General features: G+C 48.9%; 1 protein-coding gene across 5 annotated transcripts in view; it reads left to right on the top strand.

Annotated features, from left to right (window-relative positions):
• Window positions 1-1,759: 1,759 nt before the first annotated feature.
• Window positions 1,760-13,520, top strand: part of SLC37A1 (solute carrier family 37 member 1) — a 73,509-nt gene continuing 61,748 nt past the window's right edge. For 2 of the 5 annotated variants that reach the window (XM_049874946.1, XM_049874942.1), the window contains exons 1-2: window positions 1,760-2,259; window positions 8,153-8,385. In XM_049874946.1, coding sequence (XP_049730903.1) covers window positions 8,279-8,385 — 107 coding nt within the window. In that variant the 5' untranslated portion in view covers window positions 1,760-2,259; window positions 8,153-8,278. Of the gene's footprint in view, window positions 2,260-2,771; window positions 2,861-4,535; window positions 4,732-8,152; window positions 8,386-13,520 lie in introns of those variants that run through there. The other 3 variants (XM_049874944.1, XM_049874943.1, XM_049874945.1) reach the window with 3 other exon arrangements.

The following is a 13,520-nucleotide window of genomic DNA, read 5'->3' on the forward strand; positions in this document are numbered from 1 at the left end:
GGGTATAGGTTTGAATAGCCAGTTTTCAGCTAGTAGTTGAGCACTTCAACGTTTGCACCACTATGTTCATTGAAGCAATCACAGGCTTTCATTTAAAAATGTGAAATACTTTATTTGCTGTCTCCTTTGACACATGAAAAAACTGTTTTATCATCATATAATAGTGAAACCTGTGAGATACAGGACTGGTCAGGACTGCCTTGCTTTCCTGGGTCTCAGAAGTTTTTCACCTGTAGTAGGGTACATCTTACCACTTTACTATAGCTCTCTATTAGTGGAAAGTATTTTGAGTTTTCCTTCGCCAACAGGTTTCCACCTTACACAGGTTCCGGCTTGCACAGGCTTTATTGTATAAATCAGTTGCCGTCAAGTTGACGCTGACTCTTGGCATCCCCACATGTGTCAGAGTAGAACTGTGCTCCATGTGTTTTCAATGGCTGATTTTTCAGAAGTCAATTGCCAGGCCTTTCTTCAGATGTACCTCTGGGTAAACTCAAACCTCCAGCCTTTTGGTAAGCAGGTGAATGCCTTAATCATTTGTACCACCCAGGGACTCCTTAATCATACAATAGAAAAGATTAATATTTTCAGCAAGCATTGTATCCCCACCCCAACCCACCCCATTGCCGTTGAGTTGATTCTGACTCCTAGCAACCCTGTATGACAGAGTAGAACTGCCCCATAGAGTTTCCAAGGAGTGCCTGGTGGATTCCAATGCCGACCATTGGTGAGCAGCCTTTGCACTTAACCACTGCTGCACGAGGGTTTCCAAGCATTATATGGACTGTCCCAAAGCCCCTCTGATTTATTCCAATGTACTATACAAACATGATCATTTTTTTGTGTGAGAAATTGTGAAAATGCTGGGATACACTCTACTGTATCACAATGTATCCGTTCATGCAACTAGCAAAAGTGGATGAGTGATTTCTGATCAGCCAGGACACCAAGAGTCCCCCTAACCCCCTTCTAGGGGCCAGGAGGTAGATTTAGAAATAAGTACGAAGAATTCATTATCATACATTTGTATACAGAGGTTGATACAGTGCCCCAGAAATATGCGAGATTGCCCAAGGGAAAGGTGCCTCTGAGGGGGTCAAATTTGAAGTAGGTCTCAGGGTTTGGTCTCACTAGGAAGAGCTGGGGTTAGGAGGGCCCAGGCAGAAATACCCAGGATAAAAGTACATGTTCTGGGACACTATTAAGCTGTCCCGAAGCTGTGGGCATTAAGAGAAATTCAGCAGGAACCGTGGTTTCAGGCCTTGTTTTCTAGCTGCTGAGAAATTTGCTCACATTTCTCTAGGTGATGGTGTATCTTGAAGGCTTTTAGGTCAGGAATGGTAGGATCGAATTTTGTTTTAAGAAGGGCAGTTTGAGGCAGCTAAGAGAGTGGGTTGCCTGAGGGAGAGCTTGAGGAGGCCATGGGGAGAGGTGAGAGAGGAAAGCCCCGAACAGACTTCGGCAGCGTGCCTGGAGAAGGAGTGATGACCGTGAGACAGACCCGCTGCTTCACCAGCGTTCACGTGGAATGGAGGGTTAGGAAAGGAAGGAGGTGAGGAGGAACTGGCCTGGAGAGGAGAGGAGAGGCTTGCCGCTGCTGCAGAAGGCTGCCTCATTTGCAGATGAAGGGGGCCCAGGCAGGCTTCCTGTGGCTGAGCAGTGGGGCCACAGTGGGGTGGGCAGGTTTCCTTTCTGTGGAGAACATTTCTCAAAAGCTTAAAGAAGTGGTGCAGTTGATGCTCCCCAATTCAGCAAACAAACACGCCCACATCTGGGCTTCCAGGAAACAGAACAGAGCCCTGGCGGAAACTGGGAGTCTGGCGAGGGGCAGGGGAGCAGGCCGTCTCCAGAAGGGTCTGAAGAGGGCTAGGAGGGTCAGGAGAGGAGTTCTCGGGGAGTCCCTAGGAGGTCTCCCACACTCCCCACTGTGGGTGTTTACATACAGGCCCTTGATTGGTTTTAGCCTTAAGCACTGTAACTGAGCAGGATTCTTCCCAGAATTTCTTTTGCAAAACGTGTTTTCTGCGGCACTTCTCTCTTCCAGGGAGGAGGTGATCGGGGAGCAGCTGACTTGGCACCTTGTCCACAGTGGGCGGTCTACGGCACCCCTCGGGAAATAATCAGGCCCCTCTCTGGGTCTGCACGAAGTGAGTGCGATTCGGAGAACAATTGTTCGTGGGGTGAAGTGAAAACTGCCCGGTGACAGCGAGGGTGCACCTGAAGCAGGTGATGGAGCCAACCGGGGCTTTTCCAAAAGAGGTGAGCGTCACAGGCATACCTGGTGCGGTCAAAATGGCTCAGCCCAGACGCGTTCCCGCACCCGCGTCCACTATTTAATCCAAGGCTCGGGCTTCGCCATCCTGACCCTTGGCGGGACACAATGCGAATGCAAACCCAGGAGGCGAGGACGAGCCCCTCGGCGCCGCGCACGGCGGCGCCGGCCCTTCCCCGGGGAGCGCCAGTCTTGCCGCCGTTGGGGACGACCTGCCTTTAAGACAAAGGGGCGACGCGCTGCCGGCCCTGGAGGCTCCGTGTGCGGCGGGGAGCAAGCAGTGAGCGCGCGGGAGCTCGGGCCGCCGGCGGGCAGGTGCGGGGCGCGGGGACCCCCCGGTGGGCGGAGCGCGGGGCGCGGGCACCGCGGTGGGCGGGGCGCGGGGGGCCGGGCGGCCGGGCGCTCGCCTCGGGCCGGTGGGGGCGGGGAGGGCCCGCCGGCCAGTCGTCACCGCCGCCCGGCCCGGAGCCCCGCGGCCCCGAGAAAAGTGAAAGGGCGGCGGCGGAGCGGCGGCTCCAGGAAGTCGCGAGCAGGAAGCGCCCGCAGGGCCGTGCCGGAACGCGGGGACACGGGGCCTCGGCGGCGCAGGTGAGACGCGGGGACTGGGAGGGCGTGCAGGACCCTTCCCAGCACCTGCCCGCCGCTGGGACTCGGGCGCCGCCGCCCACCGCACCTGACACCTCGGCGACGAGCGGGGACCCGGGGGGACAGGGGCACCGCCCCCGCTGGGAGCCAGGAGGCGGAGTCCCTGTTCTCTCCGGGCTGTCCCCTCCCTCTGCCTCTTTTGGGGGGGGGGGCAGTAAGGTCTCCAGCGCTCCTTTCCTTGAGGGAAATGCCTGAAATAAGGATCTGGAAGAGTAGCCCTAGGTGACAATGCCGGGCGTTCTCGAACCCTGCGCCGCGGGGGCTCCAGGGAAGTAAAGTCAGGGAGACCGGCGGCCGCACTGGAGCCCCGGACCGGGGCGAGCCTCACTGTCCCGGAGGAGTGAGCCCCCGCCCCGGCCGCAGTGACAGCGGGGGTCTGGGGACCCCGCGAAAAGCCACCCCGCGCATTGTCGCCCGCACGATTGGGACGTGGCGGTGCCCGCTGAACTCGCCCCCTGCCGGGACCAGACGCCCGGGGAGGAGCCAACACAAAACCTCCCCACGGGCTCCAGCGCCAGCACCCGGGCCTCTGGGTAGTTGGTTGTTGAGCAGCTGGTTCCTGCGCCCGTGACCCTCCGGCCAGCCGGGAATGACAGCCACCTCCGGGCTTATGGGTCTTAGAACGCAGGCGAGTCCTTTCACTGCTGGCCACTAGCGTCTGGCTCTTTTGCCCCCTCATCCCACACGGTATCCTCGAACCCTCACCGCTGCTACAGTACCGGTAGCCGAAGGAGGTAGGGGTCTGAGGATTTGCGTTTGAACGGAGGATGCTGAGAAAGCCCCTCACCAACTCCCCAGGTTTGCATTTCTGAAGAGAAATTCCAAAGCCTGCTGTCTCTAACTCTCCCACATCTGACTGCCAGGAAGGTGCCGCCTACTCTGGAACTGAAATTGGGTGCAGCTGTTTGAGTTGGTCACTGAATTAGGACCCCCTTCATTAATCCCTTTTCAGATCAAGTTAAAAACCCGGGGTTCTTAGACCGTCTGTGTGGATTCGTGTGTTTGTGGAGCTGGAGGTCCTTCTGTGCAGACCATCTTCGGTGTTCTGGGTGAGGGGAGGGATAGTGGCCCGAATAGAATTCAGATGCCTACTTGTACTTAGGTCTGCAGTTCAAATCTGCCAGGCACTCCTTGGAAACTCTATGGGGCAGTTCTTCTCTGTCCTATAGGGTCGCTATGAGTCGAATCGACTCGAGGGCAGTGGGGTTTCTTGTACTTAAGCCAAGGGAAAGGAAAGGCTGCTTGCGTTAATCTTTAATAGCCTTTAAAAGCACAAAACCATAGAAAGTGTTTACTCTGGAATGGAAGTTGTCTTTATCTCTTGGTGAAAAAAAATTATGAAAACGTTTCGGGGGGGGGATGCATTTTCACCCACCTTTACCTTTAAAATGAGACACACATTAAACATTTTTTATCTTTGAGTAAATTATTTAAAATGCACATGGGGCCGATTTGATTATTTATGGCGGCAGCTCAGACCCTGGAAACACCTCTTAGATCTCACTCTTGCTGTTGTTTGTTTTTGACCTCATTACCTGAGTCTCCACGGAGTGCTCTGAAATGTTCTAGGCACAGAGATCACCACGTGGGTGTGCCTGAGGGTGGGGCTTGGGGATGTATATCTTCTCAAGTTAGTCCCTTTCACTGTTGGCTGTTAGCTGCCGACCAGGTGGCCACTGACTCATGGTGACCTCGTGTGTTAAAGAGAAGAGCTGTGCTCCCTGGGGTTTTCTTGGCTGTCATCTTTATGGAAGCAGATCCCCAGGCCTTTGTTGCTCGAAGCCGCTGCGTGGGTTTGAACAGCCGGCCTTTAGGTTAGTAGTCAAACGCAAACTGCTTGTGCCACCCAGGCTTCTAGGGTTGACCAGTTTGGGCTCTTTCAGAAGATGGGTGTACAACTTGTGTTTCCCAGGGTTTCATGAAAATGCTCTAATGGGGTGTTTCTTGACACCTTGGACAGTAGAATGAAACCCTGACAGTTTTCCCTTAGCGAGTTTGTAAGTTCAAGGGGTGCCTATAAAAGGCGACTTAATAAAAGAATATTTTCTTTTTGTGTACCTGGCTGTGTGCCGTAGCCAAGTGACTTGCTCCTGTTCTGCTGCCCTCTCCGTGGTGTCGTGGTCATCTAGTGCTGGTACGACAGAAATACCACAGGTGAATGGCTTTAACAAAGAGAAGTTTATTCTCCTGCAATCTAGGAGGCTAGGGGTCCCGAATTCAGGGCTCTAGCTCCAGGGGAAGGCTTTCTCTCTGTTGGCTCTGGGGGCAGGTCCTTGTCATCAGTCTTCTGTGGTCTAGTTGCTTCTCAGCACAGGAACCTCAGGTCCAAAGGACACGCTCTGCTCCCGGCATTGCTTTCTTGGTGGTATGAGGTCCCCTTATCTCTCTGCTCGTTGCTCTTTTATATCTCAAAAGAGACTGACTGAAGATACAACCTAATATTGTAGATTGAGTCCTGCCTCATTTATATAACCGCCTCTAAAACTGCCTCATTAACAACACAGAGGTAGGATTTATAACACATAGAAAAATCAGATCAGATGACAAAATGGTGCACAGTCACACAATACTGGGAATCATGGCTTAGCCAAGTTGGAACACATTTTGGGGGACACAGTTCAGTCCGTAACATGTGGTAAGTATATCTAGGCCCATTTGGGCCAGTGGAAGCAAGGCTGGTGGGAGGCATGGACTTCAGGAAACAGAACTGGAATTTGCCCCCATCACATCCAGCCAACCCGGCCAAGCCACCGGCCTCATTTCTCCTCATCTGCGAAATGTGGACGGTGCCTTTTCTTCTGCATGGTTGAAGGGCTAAGATGAGGTCAGCTACATCATTGTCGTTAAGGATCTCAAGGTCTCCACCAGCTCTAAATGAGTGGTTTTCAGTGGGAAGGGGCCTCATTGCGTGGCTGTTAATTTCTCAGATGTGAAGTCACTCTCTTTATGCATCTTAATTTCACCTGCTTTGAGAGTTTATAGCAATTACTTTCATTGTTTTAAAAGGAAACCAAGGAGTTTCTACTTTTCTCCTCCTGGTTTCTTAGTGCCTTGGGGCCTTTTTTGTTGCTGTTACAGGTTTTAACAATTGAATTGAGGTTTATTGATTGATGGGCTTAGTAGGTGGTAATTGAACCTTTCTAGACTTGAGTAAGAACAACCTGTGCATAGAAAGGAGTCCCTTGGTGGCGCAAACTTAAGTGCTCCACTACTAATCAAAAGGTTGGTGGTTCAAACTCGCCTAGGGGCGCCTTGGAAGAAAAGCCTAGAGATCTACTTCTGAGCAATCAGCCATTAGAAACCCTATAGGCCAGTTCTACTCTGACACACGTGGGGTCACTATGAGTTGGAACTGAACTGATGGCAGCTGGTTTGGTTTTTAGGCGTGAGTAGGGAAGCAGTATTTGGATGGAGGAAGACCTTTGATTCTGAACGTCCATTTTCAGGCCTTGTAAAGTTTAAACCAAATCCTTTACTTAGAAGACATCATTGCAGAATTTTTTTCTCAGCATAGATCCAGGTCCAATCAAGGAGCCCATTCATTTTGAACAAAATTTGAGTAAAAAATTTTTTACATCTAGAGATTCAAGCACAAGCAGTCGTGCAGCATTCGTGGCCATTGAGTCAACACGAGTTTCTTGAGCAGTTGCTCTGGGTTAGGTTCTGAGCCAGGCATTGGGAATAGGGCAGTCCCCTGCCATCTCAGACCTTGCCATCCTGAATTTACAACAAGGACAGTGCCAGCTGATCTGTATTGAGCATTTACTACACACCAAGCCCCGTGCCAAGTGCTTTCCATGTGTTATCTTGTTTCATCTTTATAACAACCCTGAAATATAGGTGCTTATGTCCCCATTTTTTAGCCAGGGAAGGGGAGAAAAGCAGAAGCGTTAAGTAACATGCCTGAGTTTAAGTGCCTGAGGTCATTTGGGAGGCCCTGAGGTGAACGGATAGCATCTGTTAAGACTTAAGATGTGGTAGGTGCTGAGGGCCCCATGGGACACAGGCAGTTGGCTCTCCTGGCAGGAAGGAGTAGGCCTGCAGCACTCAGCCCTCCGTTATGAGATGCCTGGAGGAGATGAGGCAGCTGGTGTGGCTCTGGGATGAAAGCTTGTCAAGGGTTTTGAACTTTTTTCTAAAAAAGCCGTACAAAGGAAAATCATTAAAGAAGGTACATGTTTTGAAAGCTCACTCTGAACGGAGGGTACGAGTGAATGTGCCAAGACCAGTTGTGTTTTGGAAGACACAGTGGCTTCACCAACACTGAGCAACGTTTCATTCTGTTATACGTAGGGTTGCTATGAGTCAGAATCGACTTGTCGGCAGCTAATAAGAACAATAAATCTGAATGGAAGGTGTTTGCTATTACTTATCCAAAAGCAAGTTGTGCGAAGACACTAAATAAATTCCAGTTTCTTTAAATCCAGATTGGTTTTTACTCAACAATAGCTTTGTTTAAAAAAAAAAAAATATATATATATATATATATATATATATATAACCTGTGACTATGAACATGGAGGTAGAAAATCCATGTTATGGCATGTACACGGTTACTGTGTATTGTGTAAAGTTTTGGTCCACAGAGTTCTTGTCACCAAAGGCAGAAGGGGAAGCCAGGCCTGGGGAGCTGGGGACCCTATGGCTCTCATCCTCCCTACCTGTTCTTAACTCTGCCTTCAGCCTTCACTTTGTGATTTCCCTGATCTTTATGGTGACCCACAGGAGTTAAAAAAGGAAGTGATACATAGATGGAGTTAGCTCCAACCACATCACATAGGTTTAGATTCAAACTGCAAAGCCACGATGAAGTGATTGGCTTGACAACTTGCCATCTTGAACAGGCCTGTGCTCCTCTCTGTGGTTCAAAAGTGGCCTGGTCCAGTTGCCCTGGCATGCTGTATAATTGAGCACGTGGCATAACCGCCGGGCACATACTTGGTTTCACATGAATATTAATTCTACCTCTGTAGTGTGTTCTGGTTCAGAGCAAATGTGTTGATCTCTAGGTACCGTCCAGATGCAGATGACCTTTGTGGTCCCTTTAATAGTTAATCAGAATAGCATGTGAAATTAATTTCAGTTTCCTTTGAACAAACTGCCGTGAGGGCAGACACTGCCTCTACCTGGTAGTACCCATGGTAAGAGCTCTCTTTCATATTGCTCTAACCCAGACCGGGTCACAGCCATACTTGTAGCGACTTCTGCAAGTGACACCCCACTTTCTCCTTGCAGAGTACTGAGCCATTGCTGGAAGAAGAGGGGACACGCGACCCCAGGACACTGTCTGTGCATGTCCCCAGCCTGTGCATGCTCTAGGAGCAATAGAGAGGTAACTTGGGGCAAAGATTAATCACCCATATGCGAAGCACCCTCTTTCTGCCTGAAGCTCTGTGGTCAGCGGTGACGTCAATGGCTCGGCTCCCTATTGGCATTCGCTTCCTCATCTCGTTCTCAAGGGACCAATGGTAAGCCCTGGTGTTGAGTATCTTTGGTGTGGGGCTGTGTACAGATGTGGGTGCGCCATGCAGGCCAGCTTTCGCTTCCTGATGTCACCGTAAAACACACGGTGTTGACTTGCTTCCCTGGTAACTGTTGAATTGCTTGGTGGTGTAGAAGCAGGGGTTGGGAGCATTGAGTTGTCCATCGGTCTTTGGCACTGGAGGTGACAGGTGGTGTCTGGACTCTTGTGTGGTTTAGTGCTTTCTGTAATAATCATGGTCTCCTCAGGAGCATAGTAACTCTCAACCAGCAGTTTTATAAAATGGCTGTAGGTAAAGTGTGTGTGTTAACTCTGAGCTCAAATGAGTGGCCTGGCTTTCAGTGCTTTCAGGGAGGAAATAAAATCCAAACAGAGTTATATGCAGGCCACAACACCAGGTTCTGTTCAGAGAGCACCTCTCCTTAAACGCTCTGGAAGACCTTCTTGGGGTGGATTCATTGATCTCTCAGTCTGTGAAGGAAGCATACGGCGGGGCAGAGTCTGGAGCTGGCACTCTGGCCTACCCACGCTGTCTTGGAGGTTTCCCTCCCCGGTCCATCTCCTGCCACCAACCCACTCATGGCCTCCACACACTTTGCTGCTTCTTGGGCTCCTGCTGGTTGTTAGAGCTTGATTCAAGAGCCTCCAGGTCTCTGGGGTTTGACTTGAAAGCAACTGCCTTTAACCAGAGGGTGTCCTTGCTGACTTTTAGTTCCTGTCTACTGCTGATCTAGCCACAAAGACATGGTTGGATAGTTAACGTTTTATTTAGAGCATTTTTATCATTAGCTTCTTTACTTTTGTAACTTTATTTTGATATAGTTTGAAACTCACAGAAGAAAGTTGTAAGAATGTTACAAACAATGCCGGTAGAATGCAGGCCTGTTAACATTTTGCCTCATCTGTTTTATCATTTGCTTCTTACTTCACTCACCCCCCCCCACCACTTTTTCTGAACCGTTGAGAGTAAGTTGCAGACATCATGCCTTTTAATATCTAAATACGTCAGTGTGTATTTCCAAAGAGCAAGGCATTCTCTTACAAAACCACAGCACCATCATCAAGATCAGGAAATTTCGCACTGATCCAATACTGATATCTAATCCACGCATATATTCAAAATTATCAAATGTTCAGTAATGTCCTCCATAGACTTTTCTTCCCCGTCCAGGATCTCGTCCAGAATCACACGTTAGATTCAGTTGTCCCGTGGGTTTAGTCTCCTTTAATCTGGAACAGTTCCTCAGCTTTCTTTTGTCTTTCATGACCTGGACATTTTTGAAGGGAGTAGGCCATTTATTTTATAAAATGTCTCTTGTTTTAGATATGTCCTATATTTCTTCATGATTGCATTCAGATTATGCATTTTTGGCAGGAATATCACTGCCGATGAAGGGAGTCAGGTAGGGAAGGGAGGGGGTCTAGCATGCATCATGTGGTGGTGGGTTAGAATTAAAGGTACCAGGGTAAAGTCTTGCATTTTCGTACATAAATAGATAGGTAGGTGGGTATAGAAACAAGAATAGACATTTATGGACATGTGTGTGTACATGTGTGCGTACAAGGTCCTAGTCAGCAAACTGAGAGGACCTGGGAACAGCAATGCCCAGTGGCACACCTAGCACCAGAATTTGGTTCCTACATGCCCTTCCCACCACACGGAGCCAGGGATCCTTGGGGACATGGTTGGTGCCGGGAGTGGGGCAGAGAAAGTAAAAGATGAGCCTGGAGCATCCTGTGCCAGAAGATAAGGAAGTGCTTAGCAGTGAAGGGACCATCACTGGCCAGGTCTGGGATAACTTGAGATTTTAAACAAACGTTAATAGCAGTGGATTATAGCCCATCGAATACCGTAAGAATCTAGTGAGTCCATACTGCTGTAAATCAGTGGATAAATGGGAGAATGGCAAGCTCTTCATCATAGGAGAATGTCAGCTAATAAATGGAGAAGGACAGTTGGAGTCAGAACATCACCATTCTGTGGCCATTAGAGCAGTAGTTAGTTCTGGCAAACATCATCAACGGACCCAAAAACTGCTGGTGAACGTTTGACGGACAGGACATCTACATGACCTCACATTCCCACAAATTCTTTATTAATTATTTGGGAAAACAGTAGCTTCGTGGGGAACAGTGTGGTGGGCAGTGTCTTAGTCAAGTGGGCAGCAGTGACGTCACTGACGTAGGAGTCTCCTGATAGGACACTCTGAAAAGGACGTGGCTTCGCATCTGGGTTTCATTTCTCTTTTTTAAATTGTGGATGTCACTTTGGACCAATTTCTACACCGAATAATGTTGCTCAGTAACTCTCATCGAAAGTGTGTTTTTTTTTTTTTCCCCTCATTTGCGTATGACTGAGGTAAATAACCACTCAAGCAAGGCGACAGATTTCTGCCTTGAGTCTCTGAGCTTGGAGCAGGTTGCCTTTGAGTCTGAGAACACCTGTGATGGTCTGGGACATTTCTGTTCTGCGTGGTCATTGCTGAGCCGTGCTTTTTTTGCTGGAAACTTAAGGTTAACCCACTGTTCTTGTCATGTCAGTGGCTGCAAGGAATGCTACCGTTTGACAGAAATACCAAAAGTAAGTGGGACAGTGATGAATGAAAGGATCAGAGAATATATTTTTAACTGCATTTGCTATTATGTTTATAAACCTAAATGCAATACCAGACAACAATAAAAGTAGTGGATGGATAAATCCAAAACCCTGGCTTTATAAATAATAAAAGAAGAAAGAGCAAAATGAGGATGGAATTACAAAATGGGAAAAGGACTTCAGGAGGGTTGTTTAGAATGTTAGATGTGACCCCAGAGCCCAGGGCGCTCCTACAGAAACGAAGGTCTGCTCGCTGTCCAGACAGGCTATTGAGGTGGCTACCAAGACAGCACCAGGCCCAGAGCTGCTGCTCTGGTTTAAACGGGCCTGGTGGGAAGACGTTGTTCAAGGGGGACACCCAACCTCAGGTTACTCACTCCTCCCCACTCCTTAAACTCTGTTTAAATAAGATGTGGGAAGTTAGGGAAGAAGGAAGAATTTGGAAACAGAGGAAGGAGAATTGTCCTGATTCCAGCTAAAAGGTTTTCCTCATTTGGAGATCTGTCTTCTGTCTCTAGGAAAATTCCAGATTGCTGTGTCAGTGGGCCCTTTACATGATTCTGTGGGACAGCTTCTCTCAGAGAACCCTGTGAACCTGCGGGCGGTTTCTCTTCCCAGATGGGCCAAGTCATCTTCACCTCCACACAGAGTGGCACTGAGCATTCCGGACGCACAGGCCACTCTCTCTGGTCCTCAGTGTTCACCTGGCACCCTGGGTGTGGGCAGCAGCTCGGCCACCCCCAGCGAGGGCCAGCCACGAGAAGAGCCCAAAGCCCTACCAGGCTGGGGCCACCGAGCAGTGCTTGCAAAGCCACCAGCTGGATGGAGAAGGAGAGGAGCAGCTGGGAAATGACGGCCAGGACTGATAACCTAACAGACTTGCCGATCTAGGAATGCAGTCCCAGGGCCCTAGGACTCTTTAGACCTTATCTGGTAACAGAGAGAGATCTTTATTCCTGGGCCACCTGGGTGAGAGTGGAGAGCAGCACCTAAGTACCCACTTACGTAGAGCCACCCTCTCAGACACCTTCTTAGCTAAGTGTTCATGAAACTCAGATCCTTGAGGTTGCTGATACAGCTGTAAAGCTGGTGGCTCCTGGTATCCCCAAGGGCTCATGAGAGATGGTCCAAAGTCTTCCCTCAAATGCTGCTTTGGGAGGTTCCTGAGGTAACTCGTCTGGTAATTTTGCTTTTCTGGTGGAGATGGGAAAAAGGGAACCGTGTACCTGAATGGGCAGGTCAGAGTCATCAGTGGGCTACATTTGCTAATAACTTATAGCAACTGGGAACTTAAGTGATCGGTGAGTCCAGCTGTGGGCTGCGATTGGGGGCTTGTGAAGCTCCGTCACCTGGGATCCTTCTATACTAGCGACCTGAGGCGTAGAGGGGCCTCCTGTTGCCCTGGAGTTGATTCTGAGTCATGGCAACCCTGTGTGTGTTAGAGTGGAACTGTGCTCCATACCAAAACCCAAACCAAACCCATTGCTGTTGAGTCAATTCCGACTCATAGCGACCCTATAGGGCAGAGTAGAACTGCCCCATAGGGTTTCCAAGGAGTGCCTGTTGGATTTGAACTGCCAGCCTTTTGGTTAGCAGCCATAACTCTTAACCACTGCGCCACCAGGGTTTCCTGTGCTCCATTGGGTTTTTAACTTATTTTTTCTTGTTGTTGAGAGCAAACACAGCAGAACGTACACCAATCCAACGATTTCTACTATTACAATTCTGTGACTTTGATTATATTCTTCCAGTTATGCAACTATTCTCACCCTCTTTTTCCAAGTTGTTCCTCCCTCATTAATATAAACTCAAAAAAAAAAAAAAAAAAAAAACCATTGCCGTGGAGTTGATTCTGACTCACAGCAACCCTACAGGACATAAACTCACTGCCCCCTACATTTCCTACCTGATCTTTCGAGTTGCTCTTGTCAGTTCGATCCCATATAGTTCTTAAGAGAGCACAATTCTTTACTAATGAAGACATTAATTCTTTACTGATTGGACATTCTTTACTAATTAAGCTAAACTATTTTTTTTTTATTGTTTGCTTTTAAGAAGACTTCAGGGGTTTAAGGTTTAAATATTATCTCAGGGGAATAGTTTCGAGGGTTCACTCAGCCCCAATGCTCCAAGATTCTTCTATAGACTGTTTGGTCAAAATGTTCAGTAATTCCGTAGGATTTTCGATGGCTGACTTTTCCTGAAGCAGATCGCGAGACCTTTCTTCTGAGGTGCCCTCTGTGGATGCAGATGAGAGCGTTAATTATTTGGCCTCCAGGGACTATGCTTGTAGGAGTAGTGGGTAGTATAACAGAGAGGTAAACCAAAGGATCAAGAGACTTTCATTTCTCCCCAAATGGATGGTTTTCTGGAACACAAGGACAGAGCCCAGCCTTATGTAACAGAGTCATCTTATCTGCATAGCCTTTGTTCTTTGGGCTTTTGGACAAATTACACACTCATTTTTCTTGTCTGACTTTTTCCCTACTGGGTTATTGGCATGGGTTTGGGGAGCAAAGAATCCT

The sequence above is a fragment of the Elephas maximus genome, chromosome 2 (genome assembly GCF_024166365.1).
Source record: "Elephas maximus indicus isolate mEleMax1 chromosome 2, mEleMax1 primary haplotype, whole genome shotgun sequence".
In the NCBI taxonomy this organism is placed as follows: Eukaryota; Metazoa; Chordata; class Mammalia; order Proboscidea; family Elephantidae; genus Elephas; species Elephas maximus.